Here is a 27,768-nt window from a genome sequence, read left to right as displayed (position 1 = left end):
GTTTAAAAATCAAATCGGATGGGATTTTAACAGTTTAAATTAATGACAATCACACACATTCGGCTAGTGCAGGAAATCATGACAACAAACCGGTAAAATGATTTTAAAAATACGGACAGAATTTGCAGATATTTCTAGAACAAAATCTCGACTTCGAACCTTCGAGATGAAGACTCTCCGATCCATAACCGGAAACACATTGCGAGACCGAGTAAGAAATACCGACATCCGGAGCATGTGTAAGACGGAGGATATCGTGAGGTGGGGACGACAACGAAGGCGATACCGGAATGATCATGTAAACAGAATGTCAGATGACAAACTTCCACGTATCGCAGTTCAAGGAATCCCTGAAGGACGCAGACCCCCAGGCAGACCTCCTAAAAGGTGTAAAGACAGCTGGGAGTCAACATCCCAAGAGCTACAAGCGGAGGCACAAATAGATCCTTAGGATCTAGAAAAAGAAGAAGAAGAAGGACAGAATTTTCAAATGAAAAATATAAGACCAGCCAATAATTTGAATAATCGTTGAGAGTTGATGCTAACCAGTATTCAACTGCTTTTAAAAATATATATTTTTTCAATGTTTCCGTTTGGTTAAAATTCGATGTGGATACGGTTAAAAACTGACATGGAATACGCGAACAATTCTATACAATATACACAAGATTTACATACAAGACTATTTTTAAAATATGGTAACAACACAAATATTACAGGTTTTTCGTTCAGACCGACTGCTCGTCGCTGTAATTCGGTTAAACAATTTGCTATGGTGATAGATTCGGAATTCTCAGATGTGAGTTGGAATGCCGAACCAAACAACCAGAAATAAGAAGTAGAGTAATTAAAAAAACTTACAGTTTTCTTTCAGTATTTGTGGCGGTATGACAGAATGCTTGAATTTGGGAAATATTTTAATAAAAAAATTGTCTTCTACGATGATAATACGAGCACAGTTGTATATAATTGTAACAATATTGAAAGATATCGCCATGGAGAGGCGAAACCGCAAAAACTGAAGGAACTGTATATAATATAGTTAAAAAAAAAAATAAGACGGAGAAATGCGTGTTGGATTTCACGGCAAGAGAACGGTTGCGAGTTGTCTAGACGCGGTCGGAATGTCTGGCGAGTGAAGGAGTCTGAATGAGTCTGAACGAGTGGCGCAGCCTGACGATGGCCAGGATCTTGGCGACGAGTCTCCCGGGGAGGGGTCGGGCCGTATCTCACTCGCGGCCCGGGCGCTTGGCGGGCTCCGAGAAGGACTCCTCCACCTCTTTCATCTCCACGGACACGGCCTTCATGGAGCTGCAAACGCTGCGCATGTCCGTGGAGGCGTTTCGGGCCTTCCGGAGAGGTTTTTCTGTCTCGTAGGACATGTCGTCGCGGGTAGCAGGGTCCTCGTCGTCGTAAGAGACGTCCATCCGATCTCGGACCTCCCCGATGGACAAGGAGACTTCCTCGCAACTCGAGTTGTTTTTCAGCTCCGCCGCCCGATTGGATCGCTTCCTGTTGGGCTTGTTTCCTTTCGGCTTGCCGTTGAGTCGCTTCTCAGATTTAACGGCATTCTTCTTTTGCTTTTCCGGCGGTTGGTTGTTCCCGACGGTGGTGTTGGCGTGCTTGGCGACCCTCTGGACGCCGTTGTACTGCTGCGAGGACACGTCTTGTAAGGAGCGCGTCCCCTTGACGGTCCTGTCGCCTTCTGAACTGTTCACGATCAGGAGATCGGTGTTGGAGAGAGATTTGACCGTCGCGCGCTCTACGCTGCTGTTGTCGTCGCTGTCGGTGAGCTTGTTGGAGAGCTGCCGGTAGTCGGAGTTCCCGCCTTTGGAGGAGGCCCTCTGGGACTCCGGGCCGGAGCAGTAGCCCTGGCAGGAGTAGTTGGGCGCCGACTTGAGGCGGACCTCGGGCCCGCCCCCGTAGATGCCGTGGAAGAACTTCCAGCAGTCCTCGCCGATCTGGAAGTAGTCGGAGCCCGGCTTGAGGGCCGGTCTCGCGGGGGAGGAAGATCTGCCCGAAGAGCTCTCCTGCAATCAGATCGGTCGGTTCATGTATGAAACAGAAGTAGATGGTAAATATTGGATGAATGTTTGGAATGTCACTACCCATGATTGACAACCACACAACTCAAATTCTCAAACTTCTATACATATTGTTCAGTTTCGAAACATAGTGCTTGAATCACTAGACATCTTTGGTGAGTATTTGGACACAATACGTTAAGTAGTAATATTTTTCAATGACAAGTGTCCCGGATAATTCGCTTCCCGGTTCACCCGACCCAGGAGTGTACTGTACCACTTCACAACTCTTACTTTACGACTACCGACTACTTCAAGAAACCGAGTTCATTACACTAAGTGTACGATGAATGATAAGGGGAGTGTTATATCGCTCACTCCTTTCAAGAAGATCATAAATCAAACAACTTGATTTTTCAGGAGAACGTTTTTAAAGTTTAAAGTTTAAAATAAATATCAAGCCACTGCAACAGATCTTTTTAGGTAAAACCTGAAGGTTTTTTCTCCATTTGAAAAATATTTAGTACCTACCTATATTGAAAAAAATAATTAAACAATACCTTTTCTTCAAAATGCAAAAACAACATTTTCTACCCTGTAGCGGGTAAATATTAAGATAAAAATATGCCTCTTTTGCTGGGATACATTTTCTGGGCATTCCGAAAACATGCACAACTGAAAATTGACGATTTTTGATTTATGACGTTATTGAAAGGAGTGAGCAATATTACCTAACCACAAAGTTAACAGTGCTTTCAATATACAAACTATAAAAAAAAGAGAGGGTTTAGCACGGCGCACATACCGACGGGAGTGTCTTGACGACTATGGAGGAGTTGTCTATGGGCGGGGGCGGCTGCTGCGTCTTGCTGTGGGCGAAGGACTGCCAGCTCCGGAACCAGTTCATGCTGATGGCGTAGATGGCCTTCTGATCCTGGAATAAGTTCAACTCCTCAATTGATCGCCATTCTTCTCTCGCTAAATATCATAACCTTTCCACAACTGTCACTTCCTTTTACCTTCACGCGTCATGTTGTTATTCGTCTATCCTGGGATATCAATATAAATCACTCCTAAGTGGACAAACCCAGATTTGTGAACAAAGAATGTTGCAAAAACCCATGAGTTGTGCATCTCATGCCTAGATGCCCAACAACTTGGCGTTGAGTAACCAGCGCATCGAAAGGGTCGAGAGTTTCAAGTACTTGGAGTGTGAAAATGGCAGCCTTCAAAAGGAACTGGGAGTGCGATTAGGACTCGCAGGGTCCGCATTTAACAGTATGAAGGCTGTCTGGAGATCGGATTTATACTCGGTGAAGACCAAATGCCGCCTATACAATGCCTGCATTGCTCCTGTTCTCTTATACGGCTGTGAAACATGGCAACTTACAAGGGCCCAGAGCAGCCATGTACTGAGTGCCGAGAATAGGTGTCTGCGGAGAATTTTAGGCGTGCAGTGGTTTGACTTTGTGAGAAATAAAGAGATAAGGCGTAGGACGCAGCAAATCTTGGTCACAACTATCGTCAAGAAAAGGCGATTCAGTTGGCTTGGCTATGTACATTGCATGCCTCCTGAGAGTCTTAACCAAGCCTTGCCTCTTTTGCAAGGCATCAGGTTAGCACCGCCCAGGACGACCACTGCTGACAATACGTCGGCAGTTCTGGTCAGAACTTCGGGACGCGGATCTGACTTGGGGGGATGCAAGGGAGTTGGCGGCCGACAGAAAAGCCTGGAGACAGTTTGTGAACTCCATATGCTCCACCTAGGGAGCGGATATGGTTCAATAATAATAATAGTACACACCTAATAAAGAGGATCATTTTGCGAAAAAAATCTCCAGCAATTTTAGCATAAGAAAAAATCTCAGCACTAAAACGATTGATATTTAAAATGTTGCCCCTTGGAGATGAGACGATACCGTCTCATCTCCAAGCTTAGGGCACTACATTGGATACATATGTATCGGATGTAGTGCTCTAAGTACCGCCAGACGCGGACGAAGGTGGGAGTGAGCGAGTAGCAAGTAACGGGAGCGCATAGACTCACAGAGTAGGGGTTGGTGTGGAACCTCTGCAGCTCGGTGCGCTGTCTCCGCTTGACTTTCTCGGCGGCGGCGCGGCACACGGCGCACGCGTGCAGCTGGTTGCAGGCGGGCCCGCCCCCAAAACTACGCACACAAACACATACATGAGACATCAGGACCAATACACGGATATGTATATTCATCGGCGGACATGGCAAAGTAAATACACACAAATTCACATTAGGGACTCATAACAGTTAATTGATAGATTTGGCGTTTAATTTGTAGTATTCCATTTTAATTTCTGTTTTAACTCTTACCACTCTGTAGGCCAGACATTCTGGCCTGTATGATTCTAGTAGGCAGCTCCGTGGGGCACAATGTCTGGCCCGGCGCAGGTATAACTTTAATCACTGATTTCTCTATCACCCAAGTATATTCTACCAAAAAATATTTCAGATAAATACAGTTAATCTTTATTAACACGGTCTAACGAATTGCCAGACAGAGCGTCCCAAAATTAAGGAACCAAAATATTTATTTTAATGGTAGAAAAACGTCACATTTTTTTGATCAGAGTAGCTGATCAGTTATGAGAAAAAATGGTCAAGAGTGGAAGGGGTTAAATGTCCTAATAAAATAAAATCAAACGCTGATTTTTCGAGTCTACTACTACGATTAATTTTATTATTAAAAAACACATGAAAATCCATTTTTGTTTGTTGTGCCTAGTTATGGCATTTTCAAACGAACGTTTGAAATATGATCAAAAAATAACATGAGCAACTGTTATGTTACGCGAGTCTCAAGAGTGGTAATAGGGCATTCGGCTACTCACTTCTGATAGAAAAACTCCCAGAGCGGCTGCGATATCTCGGAGGCCAGCAGCTCCACGTGGCCCTTCCGGTCGGGCGCCACCCCTCCGTGCTCGCACAGGAAGTCCCCATTGTCCACGGGACCCGGTTCCGCATAAGTGTTGAATCTGGATACGGAATACACACGACCATCAACATGATACTCTGGCTTACTAAAGGTACCTTGCAAGTGTCTTAACCTCTAAGCTGCTCGATTTCGAGGGTCAAACTTTCCGTCCCCTGCTGGATTATTTTACATTACAATATTTTTGACAAAAAAGCATATTTTTGCCTATTTTTTAAGTCATTTGGATATCTATTATAGATGTTCGCAGTACACAATTCACTTTACTTATTATGTTTTTATGGTGTATTTAAAAAAAAAATATTAAATTAACGGACTCACGGCAGAAAATTTGGCGGCCGTATAGAAGACGCGGCTGTCGTATAGTCCATTTGTTGCGTGCGCGCAGTTTTTTTATAAATGCGTTATATTAAAAAGTACATGTAAATTAAAATGAAATTTAGAAAAATATTTTAAATTAAAGTTTATTTTAATAAACGGACGTGATTAATATTTCGAAATTGAGTGAAAATCTTCAAAGCAGGGATTAGAACAAAAATGCATTTTGCATGTGGGACATCAAAATTATGTGACTTTATTCCTTTTCTTGCGTATTGGTTATGGTCGCTATCACTATTTTTGTTTTCAGAACCATTGTTTCTTATAAAAACATGATATTTTGGTCAGTGTCGTATAAATTTTAACTAGGTAGAGACATATTTATAACGATAAAAGTTATATAAAAAAAATGCTTCCAGTATTCGAAGCGTCGCACGATAATGAACAAAAAAATTGCACAAAAATATCACAAAACACCGTGTTACACAATCGCTTGTTAGTTAATTATAATACCCTTTTCGTTCCACACAGTTAATAAATATAATAATTATGAAAATAGTTAATGATAATTTAGATCGCCTAAACCGATTGAACAGACTATACCATACTGAGAGCACGCGCCGAGCACGAGCCGACCGGAAGTATTCACGATAAAGTTGACACTAAATTAAAATAATTTTGATATTTTATGACACTAAATCAAGGAGAACTAAATCATCCATGCCTCAAACTAAATTTAAGTGCCAAAAATTATCCATAGGTGTTGATATAAGGACTTAAAGTTGAAAAACGACTATGCATGCGATCCGCAGTCAACGGTACTTCTATAAAAAACGACAATAGATGCGATGCGCAGCTTACGGGTCAAAAACGTGGAATCAGAAACTGATATAAAATGCAGAATAGACCCGCTTGTTCAGTTGATAATAAAATGCGAAATATATTCCGTAATGATAACCTGCTTTTACCCAAAATGCTTCGTATTCCCTGGGTGGATAGGGTCACAAATGTAGAAATTCTCAGAAGGAGCTCATCACACAGAGACGAGGCCGACGGGAGTTACCTGTTCATCCACTGCTTGGAGATGTAGAACTTGATGTCATTCAGGTCGCTCGTACTCTCCAGGAGCTCCACTGCCTGCTGCCGCAAGGCCACCATGCGGGGGTTAGATTTTCTGATAACGGAACACAAAAAAAGCCATATTAACCTTTTCCGTACTGATCATCCAAAAAAAATACACGTGATCCGTAGCAGGGTACCAAAAGACACCAGTTCATACTTGTATGGTAATCACAGTACGCAGCTGCGAGCTGCGTACTTGCGAGCTGCGTAATCATTACCATACATCTTTGACTCAGCCTCCAGCTGAATCATAGATGGCACGTCTTTTCGATTGTGCGGCCAAGCGCTGACTGAGCGAGATTAGAAATATTACTGATTTTACACTTTAACCTGAAGCGGAGGGCTGATCACCTTTCCTTCATGTGTCAACAATCAAGATATCATGCGTTTATACTATGCAGTACCCTATGCACCATCGGGTGCAGATGAAGGTTCGAAGAAGAAGAAATGTATCAAAATATGATTTTTGATAAAAAACACAATCAGTGGGTGTTGCATATCTACGTACTTATACTACAGCATGTTAATTTTTTGTCTGCTAGCGACATGTTATTTCCTTCTCTCTAAAGGTCCCCACCTTAAGAGAGAAATTGAATGGAGCATTTGGTCGTAACGAAACATTCGCGGCGAGCATCCAAACATCGGATAGAGTACTCGGAACGAGCTCGGCTCGCTGTACTGACTATACGAATGAATGCTCGCATCGTAACATGTTACGCTATGACGAAATGACTCCGGTCAGTCCCCACCTTAATAAATATGGTATGGTGCCTCGGTCGGCCCGACAAACCATAGACGGCCGTGCAACAACATGACGTCACCACGTCTTTACTACGAGGCGAAGTAGATCCTCCTTTGTCCCAAGTCACCAGAGCGACCTGACCTACCTTCAGTTGTTGGGTAATATATCCAAAATAAAACAAGGTTTTTGTTGGATTGAATTCTACATTTATTTATGTATATCTTAATACGTGACACGTTTCCTCTTCTTAGGACATTATCAAACACTCAATGAGTGTTTGATAATGTCCTAAGAAGACGAAACACGTCACGTATTTAGATATATTACCCAACAATTCAATATGGAATTCTACCAACTGTCTGCAGTTACAATGAATAAATATGGTATAACCATAAGGAGAAGGAGACGTGTTGAGAAGTGAAGAAGAAGAAGGCTAGGTTATTTGTCGGTGAGAGGTGGTGGTGGAAGTGCTGTACTCACTTGTAGAAGAGCACGTAGGCCTCGCAGGCGGCCACCTGCTGGGGGGTGCAGCCCGTGACGTACTGGTCGTCGAACTCGAACCAGCGCTCCGAGGGCTGGTTGCGGGCCACGCACGTGTAGTGCCCGCCGCCCGCCGTGCCCGCGTGGCAGATCACCGCCACCAGCTCGTACGTGGACACCGAGGAGCTGCACTCTGCACTCCGCACAACAACGTCATCAGTAGTACTCTACACTCAAAGCTCCGAGACAGACTCCCACAGAGGAAATACCCAGCAATTTTCAATCCAGGGCGGTCAAACGGCTATACGTCAGCGGCGTGCACAGAACCAGGGTAGACAGTAGGGTTGGGTAAGCCTCTCCTATATGCTATATATGTCCGCCTCCGTAGTGTAATGGTCAGCACGCTTGGCTACCATACTGGAGTCCCGGGTTCGATTCCCAGGGGGGGGGGTCAAATAAATAGTAGTGATTTTTTCACTGTACTATTTATTCAATTTAACCCTGGACTGGTACCTGAAGCGGAGGGCTGATCACGTTTCTTTCATTGTTAATGATCAAGATAACACTGCATTTATATGATGCAGTGCCCTATGCACCATTGGGTGCGGATAAGGGTTTGAATGAAAAAAAAAAGCTATATGGTCGATATCGAGGAACTGCACTTTGCAATACAACAACATCTTCAATAATACCCAGGAACTTAATTACTCTGCACTCAAAGCTCCGAGATGGATTCCCACGGAGGAAATATTCAACAATTTGCAATTCAGGACAGTCAAACTATATGTTAAAATAATCCTAACATACGCTCTCGCAATAACAAAAGGTGTAGCTCACCTTTGTGCAGGTACGGCCGCATGTCCAGGCCGGAGAGCGGGAAGGAGACCTTGGCGCCGATCTTGGAGCTGGACATGAGCTCGTGCCGGAACCGCTTCAGGTGCACGCACAGCACCTCGGGCAGCCCCAGCACCTTGGAGAACTTCACGCCGTTGCGGAGCTTGTTGCACTTCTCGCAGCTGCCAAATTACAACAAAATTACTTTTGTAAACCGTCACAAAAGTTTTTAATTTAATATGACATGTGTTTGAAAGGTTATATGACCCGTGTTTCATATGTCACGCGTTTCAAATGTTGTATGGCCCGTGTTTCAAATGTAATATGACACATGTTTCAAGTGACCCGTGTTTTTATTTTTATATTACACACATTTTTAATGTTATACAACACGTGTTTCAAATGTTATATGACACGGTTTAAATGTTATATGACACGGTTTAAATGTTATATGATGAGTGTTTCAAATGTTATATGACTCGTGTTTCACATTTTTTATGATACGTTGGTTAATTAATTTTGTATCAACATCAACCAATTTAACTGCTTCTCTGCTTTGAGGGCGTCAATGCGTTTTCCAATGCCATGCTCACCACGCCGACCATACAAAATTAGCGTGTAAACGCGCTTATCTTTATGCTTGTTTCTAGCCTGTGTCAAGCACTAATTGTAATAATTTAAAATTTGCAACACAAGTACATATTTAACAGTCTTTATACTATCCGTTGAAAATATATATATATATTTACAAAAAAAAAATGATTTTGTTAGGTTTCAATTTTCTTAAAATTTTGCTGCCTACAAGGAATAGCTTCCAGAAACTTAAAGGGTTAAAAATTCATTCTTTAAAACAGCATTTTAAAGAAGATTCTTTTACAATATCACTCTGATATAAGGTCATAATTTAGTCGGTCCCATTAATGACATTATAGCCGAGTAACACCGTATTTGTGAATACCATTATATGTCAGATTTTCATTACATTACCTGTACATATTGTCTCCCTTGAGTTCATCAGCGCTGAAGAACGCCGCCAGGCAGTCGTGGAGAGACACCGCGGGACCGTACAGCCAGGAGCGTAGCCACGATAACAGCCACCACATCTGAGGATTCAACAAATCAGTTAACGTGCATATTCTAGTTTACAATTCTTTAATATAATAAAAACCCTTATCCGCACCCAATGGTGCATAGGGCACTGCATCATATAAACGCAGTGTTATCTTGATCATTAACATGGAGGAAAGGTGATCAGCCCTCCGCTTCAGATACCAGTCCAGGGTAATATTGAATAAATATTAGAGTGAAAAAATCACTTATATTTATTTGACCCTCCCTGGGAATCGAACCCGGGACCTCCAGCACGGTAGCCGAGCGTGCTGACCATTACACTACGGAGGCGGACAATACAATTACAATTCTTTACTATCAAGATATGAGAATCTTTCCATTCCTCGGGATGGTGACGAGGGCGAGACAGACTACCCTCGTAGGGGGAAATTGTGCGTTACAACAGTGAAGATAATATGTCCCCGTGCATTGCCCGCGATGCTCAAATTTTCCTTTGTGACAAGTCACTTTAAACATAGTCTGCGCAATATAGTCTGTGATGCTTAAGCAATGCATTATGGAATGAATTTTTTTGGTGATCTCGGAAAGTCACTCGAGGGTTTAGAGATAATAAACGAGTTTCAGTTCCTTGGATCTCAAATCAGCAATGAAGGAAGTTGCGAAGGAGAGATCCGACGTCGTATGGCCATCGCCAAAAGTGCCGTGTCTAAGCTAGAAAAAATCTGGAAACACCGGGGTGTGAGTAACAACACCAAGATAAAGCTTGTTAGGAGTTTGGTCCACTCCATTTTTCCATAAACCGGACCATAAAAGCAGCAAAAAGGAGAAAAAATGACGCTTTCAAAATGTGGTGTTGGAAGCGCATGCTCCGTATGCGCATGTCGGGCAGGTTTTTCATCAACCCCGACCCTAATTATATTCCTATAGCCTACCTCCCGACCTTCAGTATACTACAGTGATTAAGAAAACACCTGTTTTTGTACCACTTGAGTTTTATTAAAGACTACTAGTTTCGGAAGCTAAACATCCATTGTCAGGTCTGATAACTAAAATACAAAATATAAAATTGTTCTATAAATAAGGAGAGGGGAAAGTTAGGGGGAGGGGGTTAGTCAAGGGGCGGAGTTTGAAAACAAAGGAAAAATGGAAAGCAAAGGTGAACAATTTTGAAACAATATATTATTTAATAAATTATTATTACAATTTAAATAAAATAAAAAAATAAAACCCTTTCTCCGCACCCAATGGTGCATAGGGCACTGCGTCATGTAAACGCAGTGTTATCTAGATCGTTTACGCATGAAGGAAAGGTGATCAGCCCTCCGCTTCAGGTACCAGTCCAGAGTAATATTGAATAAATATTGCAGTGAAAAAATCACTTATATTTATTTTACCCCCCTTGGGAATCGAACCCGGGACCTCCAGAACGGTAGCCGAGCGTGCTGACCATTACACTACGGAGGCGGACAATTATTACAATTTAGGTTTAAAATTTCAGGATACTAATCACAAGTAACCGCAACACCCAATTCCCATCTGTACAATGTTATTTGGTGTCACTCGCAATTACCAAAAGTATGCAAAACGCTTATAGCCTCTCCTGCTCTCTACCAACAGAATATAAAAGACGCTTTCAAGCGTTTCCCGCAAACAATGTGTTAATAGAGAAGAAGAGAGTTGCCTGACCCATCCGTCCTGCCAGCTGGAGGCGGAGTAGACGGCGTCGCTGCAGGCGGGCGCCGGCCCCGCGCCCCCCGCGCCGCCGCCCCCCGCGCCCCCGTGCAGCACCGCCATGTGGTCCCGCGACGGGATCGGCAGCGACAGGTCCTGGAACGTCTCCACGCGCGTGGATATCTGCAACGCCACACGGGCGAGTGATCATGAGGGAGAGTGAGCATACAGCCGTATGGAGAGCTTCAGAGTCAGACTCCAGGAAAAATAAAATAACAACAATAAGTATTATAATTTATATTTGAAGCAATAACCTTGTGATATAATATATAAATAATAAAACCCTTATCCGCACCCCAATGATGCATAGGGCACTGCGTCATATAAACGCAGTGTTATCTTGATCGTTTACACATGAAGGAAAGGTGATCAGCCCTCCGCTTCAGGTACCAGTCCAGGGTAATAATATTGAATAAATATTACAGTGAAAAAATAACTTATATTTATTTTACCCCTCTTGGGAATCGAACCCGGGACCTCCAGAACGGTAGCCGAGCGTGCTGACCATTACACCACGGAGGCGGACTTTGTGATATATTAACATGTAATTTTGTTTTAAAATCAATATAAATATTTTATTATAACTTAATTATAATATCGATTTCGAAGCTAACTGCTTCTTTTGCAAGACTGATTAATACTTGTTACTATCAGTCTTGAAAAAAAGCAATTAGCTTCGAAACCAGTAGACAATATAATTAAGTTTTCCCCCTTTTCTTCCTCCCGCCCCTCTTTCAGCTATTTATATTTAACGACATATCGCTTACTCCTTTCAAGAACGTCATAAATCAAAAAAACTTGATTTTTCAGGAGAACAGTTTTAAAGTTAAAAAATATAGTACAATGTATTAAAAATAAATATCAAGCCACTTATTGAACTTTTTACTGTGCAACAGATCTTTTTCGATAAAACCTGAAGGTTTTTTTTTCCATTTGAAAAATATTAAGTATATTTAAAAAAATAATTAAACAATATCTTTTCTTCAAAATGCAAAAACAACACTTTCTGCCCTGTAACAGGTAAATATTAAGTTAAAAATATGCCTCTTTTGCTGGGATATGGTACATTTTCTGGGCATTCCGAAAACATGCACAATTGAAAATTGATGATTTTTGATTTATGACGTTCTTCAAAGGAGTGAGTGATATGTGAAATTTTGTAAATGGAATGTTACAATTACCTGTTTTTTCGTAACTCATTTTGGTAAATGTATTTACGTAACTGTTTTGTGAAATTTCTAAATACATGAAATAATTTTTTATTATTATTTTTTTTGTGTAAGTTATATTTATAGTTATATTTTAATTGTAAAATGGAAAATGACAGTTATTGCTTCAAATGTAAATTGTATTTCATATTTGCTCACCCTGTTGCAGGTGAGGCACTGTACGGAGCTCAGCAATCGGCCGTCGAACACGTCGGATATGACGCTGCGGAAGCGTTGCGAGGCAATCTTGTCCCCCTCCCCCCCCACGGGGGCGCTGCTGTCCATGGCGCTCCCCGCGCTACTCAGTCTATCACCGATATCAGTCTCTACTCTGGAAACAAATCAACTCGGTCAGTACAAGACGCTCTCTGACACAACAGTGTAAACAAGAATCAACACGAGATAAAACATACTTTTTTATTAACCATTTCAGGACAACTGCTGCTAACCAGAAATTTAAAATAAATTCAATTATTGATTCGGCAGTCACTTTGTGATAAAATGTATCCATTTTTAACACATTAGTTACGGCAATGTTTTGATAAAACTGTATCTTGAGGCGGGCGACATTAGACAGCTGTCCGGAAATATAAAATATGTCAGTGAACTTCATATTTTGAACTTGAGGTTGAACTCGAAAACAATACAAAAATGGTTAAATGGTCTATAACGTCTCAAAATAAAATCATGTTAGTCCACAAATCACAAAAGTAAAAAAAATGTTAAAAACACTAATAAAATATTAGAAAATAACTACACAGTTTAACAACCGCCGAAAACTCAAAATCTGCGAATAAAAAATGATTTATGGGCTTTCCCCACACGCGTTTATTGCTTTGTAAGTACCAACTGCCGACTTAAGTAAAGGACAGTGATCTTTGTATTTTATTTCATTTTAGGACAAAGAAAAAAACGCACCGTCTGTATCCATTGTTTAAAGTTAATTTGTAACATTTCCTTCAAAACAGATTACGACCATTAGCTATGTTTTGAACCAGTAAATATCAGTATTATTTTTTATATTACAACGACATCTATCCACTACACAACAAAAGTAAAAAGGCCAAGAGATTAGAAGTTTATGACGTGTTTTTTGTATACTAAATTGAAGGTAGCCGAAATGCACAAAAATGTGCACCCCGCCACCACACAAGGTTTCTGAAACGCACAAATATGTGCACACCGTACACAATGTGTTAATTAATGTTTTACTTAGTAAATACCACTATTTCTTAAAATCTAAACACCGTATGTGAAGCTAATTCTAAATTTTAGAGTAGTAATAGTAATTTTTCACATACGGTGTTTGAAAATGATGCGGAATGCATCGAAACACGTGTCACAGTAGATTTGAAGAAATAGTGGTATTTACTAAGTAAAACATTAATATTAAATACTAAAATACAAAAAAAATATTAAAATAATTTATCTAAGTGCCTACAGGTTTCTAGTTAAAGCCATAGTGCAGTATGTGTTGCCCATGTAACAGAAATAGTGCTTGTATAGATTTCATGTTGGTATCATTGTTTTGGAGCTTATTTCATACGATTTATTGTGGCGATGTGCACATGTCGGGATATTTATAGGTTATCTGTGTCTTAGTTTATCAATTTTGTCAGGATATTGAACGAAATAAACAAAATGACAAGTGAGTTATAGTCATAATAATATTATAAATAAGTAGTGTTATATATTACCTCATATTTTCAAGAATAAATGATTTTATTTATACTTTATAAAACATGGTCTTTGTTGCTAACCACCAGGCACACAATGCGTATTTTTAATTTTGTTGATGGATACATATAGTCATATCAATCTGTGTGCACAATTTTCAGTAAATTTTCAGTTGCTGTATACACTTATTTGTAAATAATTTCTAGAAATAAAAATGTGTTAAGTAAAATATATTTTTATCTGTCCTCAAAGGGTTAAGTTTAATATTCAAGTTTTAGGAATTTCATACTACACATTTAGGAGTAAAAAAAAAAAAGCAAAAATGTGAGTAGTGTGGTAGTCAATCATGGGAATAATAACCAAGCCTATGATGGTCGGCTGTGAAACATGACACCTTACAAGGGCCCAGGGCAGCCGTGTACCGAGCTTTGAGGATGGGTGTCTGCGGAGAATTTTAGGCGTGCGGTGGTTCGACTTTGTGAGGAATGAAGAGATAAGGCGTAGGACGCAGCAAATCTTGGTCACAACTGTCGTCAAGAAAAGTCGGCGATTCAGTCGGCTAGGCCATGTACTCCGCGCGACTTGGAAGGATGCAATGGAGCTGGTACTTTACTTACTTATAACCCTTATCCGCACCCAATGATGCATAGGGCACTGCATCGAATTGACACAGTGTTATCTTGATCATTACTTACATGAAGGCAAGGTGATCACTCTTGCGCTTCAGGAACCAGTCCAGGGTAATATTAAATAAATATTACAGTGTAAAATCACTAATATTTATTTTCACCCCCCCTGGGAATCGAACCCGGGACCTCCAGCACGGTAGCTAAACACGCTGACCATTACACCACGGAGGCGGACACAATAAATGATTGTATAAATGATTTAAATAATAAATGATTGTCGTAAGTCCTGTAAATTCCAAGACTTCCACATTCTTCTAAGTCTACGTTGAGATGACAAAAATGAAAAAAAGCTTACTTTCTCTGGTAACTCTCCTCCCCGCTGAGATCCGCGCTGTCGCTCACGCCCGAGTCGCACGTCTCATAGGACTCTTCCTCTTCTTCTTCTGTCTCCCCGTCCAGCGAGGACTGGTGCGCCGGTGCCGCGGGCTCGTCTGGTGAGTGAACAAAACAGAGTTGCTTCAACTAAATCACTCCAACCATAAAACAACAGCATCTTCTTCTATATTTTGAGAGCACTGCATCGTATTGACGCGGTGTTAACTTGATTGTTACTTACATATAGGTAAGGTGGTCACTTCTGCACTTCAGGGACCAGTCCAGGGAGATATTAAATAAATATAAGAGTGTAAAATCACTTTGTCGATGGTCAGCACGCTTGGCTACCATACTGAAGGTCCCTGGTTCGAATCCCAGGGGGGGGGTTAAATAAATATAAGCGATTTTTCCACTCTTCTATTTATTCATTCATTCAAACCCTTATCCGCACCCCAATGGTGCATAGGGCACTGCATCATATAAACACAGTTTTATCTTGATAGTTAACACATAAAGGAAAGGTGATCAGCCCTCCGCTTCAGGTACCGGATCCAGGGTAATATTGAAAAATATGAGAGTGAAAAAATCACTTTGAATTTGAAGTATTTATTTGACCCCCCTGGGAATCGAACGCAGGACTTCCAGTACGGTAGCCGAGCGTGCTGACCATTACACTACGGAGGCGGAAATATGTTTATATTTATTCAGTATATACATATTTTATAATATGTATCATTAAGTCAAAATTTCATATTTTCGAGTAAACATTTTTTGCCAGTACACCCACGACACGTTGATGAGTCAGTAAAATGATAAACATCACTCCGAGCAAGCGAGTTGAGTGAAATCTGGTCTCACCTTTGGAGTCCTGTGGAAGAGGGCAGTAGCTGGCGGAGCGTCGCTGGCCGGGCAGGAGGCTGGACACTCCGCTGCTACACTCCGACTGAGAGTGAACCCTGAAATTAAAAAAAAAAAACAAAAAAATGTAATTTAATCAAAATTTCATAATTTTGGAAGTTGGAAGTTTTGAAGTACACTACTATAGACACCTACTTTCACAAGCTACTTTTCGGCACCATCTATGGTTGAGTTGAGTAAGTTTTTCAATTAGCAGATATCTTTATGGAATGTGTGTAAGATTCTTCGCGAATTATTTTACATCAGGATACGTTTAAAGACATGATTTAATTTTTTTTATTAAACTCAATATCATTTTATTTACAATATTTTAACCCTTTCCAGCCCCCCAAAATTAAAAAGAAAATCTAGGTAGACAGTTACATTTCAATTGGAAAAAAAATCCTTTGTCCCCTGCTCCACATACTGTTGTAATAGATACGAGTGACAAAAATGTAAGCTTGCAATTTAAATAAATAATACTAATGATGAAAAAAATGTGGAATAACATCCGACATGGGACCTAAGAGGAAAAAATCAATGTCGAATGAGATTCCACATTGGACCAGTAAGGGTTAAGTGCGTACAAATCTTTGTTCACAAATCTGGATTTGTCCAGTTAGGAGTTATTTATATTGATATCTCAACATACCCAGATCATATCCATAAATAACCAGACTTCCTTAAGATGTCGAATTTTTTATTTTTTTTGGATAATTTAAATAGCACCATTTTTGTAAAATACTACCCTAAGGTCGCTTCAACACATACCTGTAATACCCTTTGGCGTTGGAGATGTTCTCGTGAGATCTGGCGGGAGATTGGGGCCCTCGGTACAGCCTCCGGTTGGGCTCACAGGGGTCCCCACTGTGCGCCCCTAAAAACATATCAAATCGCTACATTATCTTACTATTCTATGCTAGTTCTTCTTCTGCTTTGTGTAGGCCTTGCGGCCTGTTTTTAAGAGCGATCAGCCTCCTGCGATATCGATTCCCAGCTGTCAATCCATCTCTTTGGTGATCTGCCTTGGGTTTGGCCATGCAACATAATGTGGGGGAGTCTGGGTGGCTCCATTATCCTCACCTATTCACATTATGGACCAAAATACCGAGTTTTACGGAGCTTGGTTGTTACGCGAGCTACGCAGTACTCCAACGTTACTAATCGTGTCAGTCCAGGATATTCTCAACATCCTTTGGTGGATCCACATTTCAAAAGCCTCCAAGCGGTTGATGATATTAACTTGAGGGTCCATGCCAGAACATCATAAAGTAGTGGTATAACCGCCAAAGTGGTATTACACAAAGTAAACAATGAATGATAAGGAGAGTGTTTGATATAATAATAAATATCGCATATATCGTAGTCATACAGGAGAAAGTGACCAAGTGCATTTCTTACAAAAACGTGATCATTGACTATTTGATTTCTTACTAGCTTAATATTGCCCTGATAAAATCCCAAAGAATTTTAAACTTGGAAGTATAATACATTGACTAGTTAAAAATGACTAACTGCATTCATGTTTATTTTGTTGCCAAGCAAAAGTGACTTAAATGGCCCTCCTGAACATTTTGCGTTGTGTTAGTTGGTCGCTTTGATATGTTTATGTGTAGCAAATTTGGAAAATAGACAAGAATGGCAAAGGAGGTGTCATTTGTTGCTGCAGACCAATCTACAGGATTGAGACCAGAGAGGGACATATTGCTCACTCCTTTCAACAACGTCATATTTCAAAAATCATAAATTTTCAGTTGTGCATGCTCTCAGAATGCCCAGAAAATGTACTATATCCCATCAAAAGTGGCATATTTTGAACATAATATTTACCCGCTACAGGGCAGAAAGTGTTGTTTTTGCATTTTGAAGAAAAGGTTATTTTTTTAAATATACTAAATATTTTTCAAATGGAGAAAAAACATTCAGGTTTTACCTAAAAAGATCTGTTGCACAGTAAAAAGTTCAATAAGTGGCTTGATATTTATTTTTAATACATTTAATTATATTGTTGAACTTTAAAAACGTACTTCTGTTTTTTGATTTATGACATTGTTGAAAGGAGTGAGCGATATGTGTGGAATATGTAATGTTAATATGCAATGTGGAGTATGTAGAAGTAAGATTAATTCAGAAATAATAAAGCAGAAGAAGGGAAGAAGCAGAAAAATATCCGGCAATGCTCGGTGAGCTGGTGAGCTTGGCAGTGAGGAGGCAGGAGGGAGGTGGTGATTACCGGGGCCCTGGGCGGCGCGCTGGCCCTGCCGCGCCGGCTCCTTGAGCTCCTCGTGCAGCTGGTCCATGAAGCAGCGCAGGAATTCCTGCGTGTCGTGCTGGTGGTAGCCGCGGAACATGGGATGCACCTGCAACATGCGCCCCATTCGTGACTAACTTTCCCATTTTTATACATTATAATTTCTGTTTTACTGCTCTTTCCTCACTCATGTGTTCCACGTGTCCAAACCATCTCAACCATCCTTTATTAATTTGCTGGAGAGTGCAAAAGCATAATGAGAAAACTCATCTTTATGGTAGGGACTTACTGGAGCGGTCAAAATAAATATTAGTGATTTTTCAGTCCCTGGACTGGTACCTGAAGGCTGAAAGCCAGTGTAAATGCAACAAAATCATTCATGGGATTTTTTTGTCATAAACACGGTAAAAAATACGGTAACTCACATTTCTTATTCCGTAAAGTATTCCGTCCGGAACGACGTAGCTGCGTGCTTTCTTGTGCCATATCTCTTTTACTAATTTCTGGAATGATCTGGAATAATAATGACGGTAAAAAAATAGTATGAGAACCTTCCAAAACCAATATCTAGTTGTACTGTTGTATATATACTATATACCCAAACTATACAGTATACAGCGCCATTTGTTGAATGCACAGAAACAAACCTAACACAAAACATTATCCATGACGGAAAGTGCGTCTGCTAAAATATTGTATACTTACTGTGAAATTAAACATATCGTAGTCGTACAGGAGAAAGTGACCAACTACCAAAACGTAAAATGTTCAGGAGGGCCATTTAAGTCACTTTTGCTTGGCAAGAAAATAAACACCAATGCAGTTAGTAATTTTTAACATGTCAATATATTATACTTAAAGTTTAAAATCCTTTGGGATTTTTTCAGGGCAATATTAAGCTACTAAGAAATCAAATAGTCAATGATCACGGTTTTGTAAAACAATGCACTTGGTCACTTACTCCTGTATGACTATGATATTAGAAATGTGTGCCATATATTTTATTTCTTTCCCGTTTAACCCTACTGAGCCACAGCTAGTTATCCATTAAATCCATAAATAATGTAACTATTTATAAAAAGTTCTTTATTATTATTGGATAGTTGAATTGTTTCATTTGGCCATATCATCCATATGGGTGGGAAAATTGGAATGAGTACGTAAACAGAATGTCAGAAGACAGACTTCCACGTATCGCCCTTCAAGGAAACCCTGAAGGACGTAGACCTTCAGGCAGACCCCAGGATCTATAGAAAGATGATGAAAAGGAAGAATTTTGTATTTGATGAAACTTATCAATTATATGGATGTTCAACTAGTTCTTTTTTGGGGTGGGATTATGTTAAAACATGAGGATACCTGCTTAGTCTTCTTAGCTTGACACGTCTTTCGATGCATTCCGCATCATTTTCAAACACCGTATGTGTTTGGATGTGTATGGGTATTTACTAGGTAAAACATCAATTGAAAATGGATAGATTTTACCACAAAGTGACAGCCGAATCAATTAATGAAATTCTTCGCTCGAGTCTAAAGTCGATATGATGATGGAATGGTATTCCGAAAGCAATAGTCATGAAGTTGGCTACGACAGTTAAGCGTGATCGAGTTCACACGCACCGTGATTACGCATCAATCGAACACACCGATCCGAAGAAAGACGGACAAAAGCATAAGTAGATCCAAGCCAATCATCCGTTTTATCATGCTAACCGGACTATGCCATGCATACCTATGTATGGAGTGTCTTGATGTACGGCTGCGAGACATGGTGCCTATCCGAAATGGATAAGCGGAGACCAGAGGCTTTTGAGATGTGGTCCTATAGAAGACTCTTAAGAATTTCCTGGAGAGACCACATCACGAATGAGGAAGTTCTTCAAGGAATCGAAGGAGGAAGGCACCTGCTCAGGACCTTGTCCGAAAGGCGTGCAAGATGGATCGGCCATGTAATACGTCAAGAAGGTCTCTTGCATGCCATAATGGAGGGTATGACTGAGGGGACAAACTCCAGGGGACGCCCACGCCCAGAGTACCTGGAGGACCTGTGCTGAGACTAGGACGTGCGTTGCTCATCATATGCACATTTCAAAGGAGCCGCACAATACGGGAAGGAATGGAAGAGAAGAACAGAGGAAATTGCTGCAAACCAATCCCAGGATTGAAACCAGAGAAGAAGAACCGTACAGCCAGATAGTAAAATTTCGTGTGGTGCACAAGCGCTGTAAGTGTATTAAAGTGGTATTACACAAAATGAAGGACGAATGATGAGGAGAATGGTCTACCTGCTGAGGCCCGGCTTCTTGGTGTCGGCCAGGTAGTCCACGGAGGCGGCGCAGTCCAGGAAGTACTGCGTGAGCGGCGGCGTGTTGCTGAGCGCCTGGATGGCCGAGTTCATGTAGCAAGTGTTGCCGATGTTCTGCAGGCCCACCAGCCCTGGAACCGGAGACGGGGGGCTGACAAACTGATCATAGTGCGGGGATCCTTCGGTATCGGCAGCCAACGTTGAGTTATCATTCTTTCTTCACTCATTCGACTCGCACACCCAAACCATCTATCTATTTTATCCATGTTGGCTCCCTAGGTGGAGCATATTCCCACTCATATTCATACTCCCAGGTCAGTCCGGCATCTCGAAGTTCAGCTGAGTGGTCGTCAGCGGCCTCCCGGGGCGCCGGAATCCTAAGGACATGTCCCAAGCATGTCCACCTTCTTCTCTTCAGGACTTCTAGTATGAGGGGCTGTCTCATCTATATACCTTTCTTGATTTTATTTATAATGCTTATTTCAACCTTTCATTTTATCCTTTGGAACAAATGCCATATCGTAGAACGGGGCTGCTTGAACTTTGATGTATGGACATGATTCATTGTTTCCCTGACAGGTGACACTTATTGTCACGATACGTTCATTATTGTAGACCAAATATAATAATAATAATAAATCCCTTACCGCACCCCAATGGTGCATAGGGCACTGCTTCATAAACGCAGTGTTATCTCGATCGATTACACATGAAGGAAAGGTGATCAGCCCTCCACTTCAGGTACCAGTCCAGTGTAATATTGAATAAATATTAGAGTGAAAAAATCACTTATATTTATTCGACCCCCCTGGGAATCGAACCCGGGACCTCCAGAACGGTAGGCGAGCATGCTGACCATTACACTACGGAGGCGGACCAAATACGGATCTAAATATTTTTTTTGTACTGGGCTCGAGTAACACATCAAAGTTCAAGTAGCCCCGTTCTACGGTACATGGTTTTGCTACACTGGGAGATCGCATTTCGACTGCATTCAGTCTACTTTAATCCTTCTTCTGCCAACTCCACATATTTACATGCATTTCATAAAGATCTCTGCTAATTAGAAACAAAATCATGCATGGTTTTGCAATCTATCAAGCACATCTATCATGCATGGTTTTGCCACACTGAGAGATGGCATGTCTACTTTGATCCTTACTTTGCTTGGGTCGTTCATCTCACCTCTAGGTTTGCCGTCATCGCTGTCGTCCTCTCCGTCGCTGGAGTCCTGGGAGTCGGATCCCGCTCCCCCCAGTGACGACAGCATCCGGAGCTTCTCCCCCGGGCCCTTCACGCCGCTCCAAGCCGTCAAGGCCTCCAGCTGGAATGAGGAAATGGTGGTCTGGTCACGGGAACAATGCCAACGTCATTCGGTAATAGATTAAGCTTATTCATCAATCGATTCAGAAGTCACTTTGTGGTAAAAATCTATCAATTTTTTTATTCAAGTTTAACTTAACAAATACCACTATTTCTTAAAATATGTTGTGACACGTGTTTCGATGCATTCCGCATTATTCTCAAACACCGTTTGTGAAACTAAGTCTAAATTTTAGATAATAATTAAAATTTAACTTTGTTTTAAAATCACTATAAATATTTTATTATAACTTAATTATGTCTACCGGTTTCGAAGCTAACCGCTTCTTTATCAAGACTGCAGAAGCGGTTAGCTTCGAAACCGGTAGACATTATAATTAAGTTATAATAAAATATTTATGGTGATTTTAAAACAAAGTTAGATTTTAATTATAAAATGGAAAATTACAAAGTTTGTGCTTCAAATATAAATTATATCCTAAATTTTAGAGTTGTGTCCTTGGGACGTTGAAGGTTGAAGAGGGGGTAGGGGCTGTTTCTTGTTTTTATTTATTAATAAAAAAATGTCAAACCCTTATCCGCACCCGATGGTGCATAGGGCACTGAATCATATAAACGCAGTGCTATCTTGATCGCTAACACGTGAAAAAAATGTGATCAGCCCTCCGCCTCAGGTACCAGTCCAGAATAATATTGAATAAATATAAGAGTGAAAAAATCACTTATATTTATTTGAGCCCCCCCTGGGAATCGAACCAGAGACCTCCAGTACAGTGCGCTGACCATTACTTATTTATTTATTATTCATTTAAAATTTAATTATTAACACACTATCTGCGGGCGGATTCGCGCTGATAATAGAGGTAAACATCTCTGAAAAGAAGTGATAACATTTAACCATACTGTTTACATCGATATGAGATCAAAAGATGCCGCAAAAGTCATGTGTAAAAATAGCTTACAAGCAATTTACGATGAGTCGAGTGAAAAGATAAAATTACCCTTCCCGCAGAGTGTGTGAATACTCGAGTACTAATGTGCTCACCTGACTAGCTCCCTCTTGCAGGGCACTCTTGGTGTGGGCGTTTCTGGGGTGCACTTCCGAGTTGCAGCGGTAGCACCAGACCCGCTGCGTGCTCAGGTTCATGTGGACGCAGTGCTGCGGATTCTCCTGGAATCGCAAACCAATAGTCCCCAATAACGCAAGAGTTTTATTTATTGTTCCGGCATTCACTTTATGGTAAGGCATGATGAAATTGTAAAAGAAAAACACTTGTTCTCTACCACTTGAGTTTATTTTATTATAACGACTAGTTTCGGAAGTTACGCTACCATCTTCATGTCTAAATATAAACTAAAACATAAATAATTATCTGTTCTACACATAATACATCGTAGCGGTCTTGTTCGTAATTTGAAAATCACATACATAATAGATATGTACATACAGTACCAGATGAATTGAAACAAAACATTTTTGCTGTATTTTTATAAAACGTTTTGTAAAATCTTTTGTTTATTAGTTACATATATCACAAATTATATGATCGCATTTAGGCTCATTCAAAGAGTTTACTTTTCTATCTTCGGCATCTATTATATAAGGTTTTGGCACGTGGATGCCATTTTTTCGTCTCGAAACCATACCTGAATTATGGACAAAGTGAGCTTTTCCACCGTAGTGCAATCAATTTTAGAGAGCCGATTCTTACAGATTGCCGATAGATTTTCAATTAGGTTTATGTCTGGCAAAATTCTTGACCAGTCCAACACAGAACATTGTTTTTGTGTAAAAATTTTATAATTTTTTTGGATTTATGGCAGGGGGTTAAATCCTGCTGAAATATTCCATTACCATTTGACCTTCGTTTTTGCATCTCTGGTAGTATCTTTTCCATTAGAATTGGGTGATACTTCTCGCTATTCATCGTCTCAGTCACTGAAAGAAGCAGCCCTGGTCCATAATACGAAGAATACCCCCAAAACATTTTTTTTAAGGGGTGTTGAAAATACAAAAAAAAATTGTTTCAATTAATCTGTTCGATATTGTATCATTCATTTCACTCACATAAACTAAAATTATTACGCCCAGTACCGCATAAAGGCCAAGTAATAAATTACTTTGAAATTTAGAAATCCAAAAAAACCTAAATAATAATAATAATTCAATAAATAATATATTGTTTCAAAATTCTTCACCTTTGATTTCCATTTTCTTTTATATTCAAATTCCACCCCTTGACTAACCCATCTCCCCTAACCTACCCCCCTCCTTATTTGTAGAACAGATAATTATTCATGTTTTTACAACATTTTGAGTGTGTCCAAATACTTGTTCACAAAATCTGGATTAACAAGTATTTGGACACACTCAAAATGTTGTAAATAAATTATCTGGTCAAATTATAAGCTTAATAATAAAAATGAAAATGGTATTTTCTGGCGTTTCTCATGTGTGTGATTATAATCCAGGATTCGGATCTCACATACTAATATAAGAGTTTCTGCTTAGTAAAAAGCTTCTTTACATCTCACCAATAGATGTCTCTAGTGAAGTTCTAGTGATTCATGAACAAGGTTTCTAAATTGGTTCATATATATAGAACTTCCAAGAATTTAAGTAGTGTGGTTGTCAATAATGGGTAGAATTGGTGAATGTTACACGTGTGTAAAGTGATCACTTAAACCAGCCTATGACGGTCGTAAGCCCCGTAAATGCCCAGACTTCCATATTCTTCTTCATCTTTGATGAGATGTCAAAAAATAATATTCATGTTTTAGTTTATATTTAGACCTGAAGATAGAGGCACATCTTCCGAAACTAGTCATTATAATAAAATAATCTCAAGCAATACAGAGTTCATGGATACCTTTCTTCATTACTTTTTAATAGATATCAAGATGAATCTTACACAATTGGAAAAACTTGGATAGAATTTATATTAAAAAAAACTAACAAACCATCACGCCGCGGGGCAGAGAGAATAGACGCCACACCAATCTGTCTTTGCAAACATTCCTCGCCTCCTTCCACGATCATGCATCTCTTCATACACATCGGCCAATTATTTCGACTCTTAACCTGGCTGCTTCCAAGTATTTGGCATACCTGATTGTGCCAATTTTTTCTTAGCCTTGCTCTGATTCCTTTTCCAACTAAATTCGCTTCATGAATTGTTTTACCGTTCCTTCCTCAATCACTCGTTCCATATGTCCAAACCATACAAAAACAAAAAAAAGAGACCTTGAAGTTATGGGAGCTGTGGTCCTGGTGGATCTCGGAGCATCCCACCCGGAGGCAGTCTCCCTGCAGGCAGACCCACAAGTTGGGACCCGGACAGTCACATTCCAGGCTCAGTGATATCTGGAATGGTAGCATTACATCATTGGAAAAATTGGTTGTCAAAAGGAATATGGAAGGTATTATCTGAGTATTTTTTTATTTTATTTTATTGGAAGGAAGAACAACAGTTACAATATATGATAAATCAGAATACAAGTCAGAATACAATATAAGTACAATAATACAATATATGATAAATCAGAATACAAAATGATTACTTTTATCATGTATTTAGTTAAGAAACGATTTATTTCCGTAAACAAAACCGTTCAATGGGATTCATTGTGCCTTTTTGGTACTCTATAATACACTCGTGTCACATTATTCTTGAAATATATCGTAATATAAACAAATAAGATTGTAGCATAAATAAACCAAAGCACGCATCGTGTCTCACTCTTACCCACTGGCGATGCGTAGCGTCGAGAGTGAGACAGATATAGGGCATGATTATGGCGCGGACTAATTACCAACCTCAAGAAAAATCAGGGATCTGTTTTTTTATTTATCCTTGTGATGTTACAAATTATTAGTCAGATATTTCAACAGATGTCATAAGGCCAAGGATTGACGTATTATTTAATCCAAAGTTCCACACCATGAAAAAATCCCTACAAGTTGAACTGAGGTTCGAAACTTGGAGCAAAGTAAAAATTCATACGCTTATGTCAGCCGCGTATGGGGCATGTTTTGTTAAAACACATACGGTTATGCGAGCCGCGTGGATCCGGTTAAACACTTATTTGTGACTACCGGTTTCGGAAAATTATTCCATCATCAGGTCATTAAAATAAAATTAATACGATTTCAAAATTTTTATTTTCATACAATCTCAAATTGTAATAATTTTATTTTAATGACCTGATGATGGAATAATTATCCGAAACCGGTAGTCACAAATAATTGGTATTACATAAAGTAAACAATGGATGCTAAGGAGAGAGTTTATCAAGTTTTTATAGCGTTTGTATGTGTAATTTATATGTTGTAATTTTTTAATAAACTATAATATATTATCTTGATAACAATCCTTAAAGTATTTGTGCCCAAAAACTACATACTCAAACCATTTCATATTTTAACTACTTCAATTTTCAAACACGAAGTGGTTTGTGCATGTTCAAATTTTTGTGAAAATAATTTGTTCTAATAATAAGTATTACAGTTTTTTTCTTTTCTTTTCTAAACGATTTATTAGACCAGGGGTTCCCAACCTTTTTGTACTCCAGAGCACATCAAATATTGGTACGGTGGCGGGCGCCACCTATATTTAAGCTATTTTTTTTGCTGTCAGCAAAGGACCCACTCATACATATTGTATGTTTGAGTGGGTCCTTTGCTGCATCGCAAACATACGAACGTATTTTATAAACCTAGCCACTCAAAAAAATTAAAACTAACAAATAAATAAAATTAATTCACGTTCTTAATTAACGTTTATGAAAAAATTGTATCTTTGTCGAATAGTGGCGGGCACATACGAATCGTTTTGCGGGCGCCATGCTGCCCGCGGGCACGGGGTTGGGAACCTCTGTATTAGACAAACAAACACTCAGGTGACATATTTGACATATATTGTGCAAGAGTTCCATGGTTCAATTCCTAGGGAGGTGAAATATATTTGAAATATATACTGGTACCAAAAATACATAGCTGTTTAGTTCTGCTTGTATGTTGTTAACAACATAATAAAAATAAAATCAAATTATACTGCGTCAGTCAAATGTATTCCCCTAACAATATTGAGTGTGAGTGACAAAATGAAACGCATAGTATTATGATCACAACATTAAAATATTTTAATAGTATTTTCAAAGGCGTTTGTACATATAACGAGCTTTATTAAAATCACAGGTATCAATCAAAATGAGGACTGCTGTCTTCGGGAGGTATAAAACCGTCTGTCAACAGGTGACCGAAAAAAATGTTTACAAAAAATCACTTTTCTAAATTGTAGCAGCGTCCAAAATAAACAAAGGCCTTTATCTAATGTTGTGCTCGAACGAGGCTCGGGGTTCGTCGTATTTTTTCCGACGAACTGTCAAAGAAAGTGGGGTTATGGACAAGACTAGGGAAAAAAACAACCACCTCTTTCGACAGCCACAGCTCTTTGGTGATGACGTCCACCAGCCGATCGAGGTGCTCGCAGCTCTTCCCTTCGTCCATCCTGCCAGCCGGCCCGACCTCGCGGGACAAAGGTGAAACAATTACACTTAACTGTCAATCTGAATCAGCAAAAAAACATCGACAATAACTCTGGGCATGTTTTGGGTAAAAACTGCACAATTAAAATGCCCGGCGGAGAGCGACTGATAATTTATAAACACGTTGACTGCTCAAAAGGCTACTGAGTTTAATTTTAAAACTGTTGAATTTTTAACTGCTTAGATCCGGTGGTAAATTACTTATCAAATGAATGCGAAATGTTCGCGATGACAAATGTCGTTGTCTCAAGAAAATCAAAGAAGAAAATGT

General features: G+C 39.9%; 1 protein-coding gene across 1 annotated transcript; it reads right to left on the bottom strand.

Moving 5' to 3' along the window:
- Positions 1–479: 479 nt before the first annotated feature.
- Positions 480–27,768, bottom strand: Usp20-33 (Ubiquitin specific protease 20/33). The gene is made up of 20 exons (XM_088260441.1): positions 27,382–27,768; positions 25,195–25,314; positions 22,996–23,121; positions 21,813–21,951; positions 20,608–20,758; positions 18,748–18,835; positions 18,305–18,431; positions 16,843–16,948; positions 16,033–16,130; positions 15,155–15,290; positions 12,653–12,824; positions 11,241–11,408; positions 9,471–9,586; positions 8,487–8,665; positions 7,650–7,842; positions 6,369–6,479; positions 4,887–5,030; positions 4,072–4,192; positions 2,830–2,958; positions 480–2,030 (listed from the first exon to the last, which is right to left on the bottom strand). The coding sequence occupies exons 1-20, from the start codon at positions 27,457–27,459 to the stop codon at positions 1,230–1,232; spliced, it is 3,303 nt and encodes a 1,100-aa protein (XP_088116567.1). The 5' UTR covers positions 27,460–27,768; the 3' UTR covers positions 480–1,229.

The sequence above is a fragment of the Brachycentrus maculatus genome, unplaced genomic scaffold (assembly GCF_059751285.1).
Source record: "Brachycentrus maculatus isolate JH-2025_06_01 unplaced genomic scaffold, ASM5975128v1 h1tg000136l, whole genome shotgun sequence".
Classification (NCBI taxonomy): domain Eukaryota; kingdom Metazoa; phylum Arthropoda; class Insecta; order Trichoptera; family Brachycentridae; genus Brachycentrus; species Brachycentrus maculatus.
The sequence above is the reverse complement of the archived record's forward strand: the minus strand, read 5'-3'. Positions and strand labels throughout refer to the sequence as shown.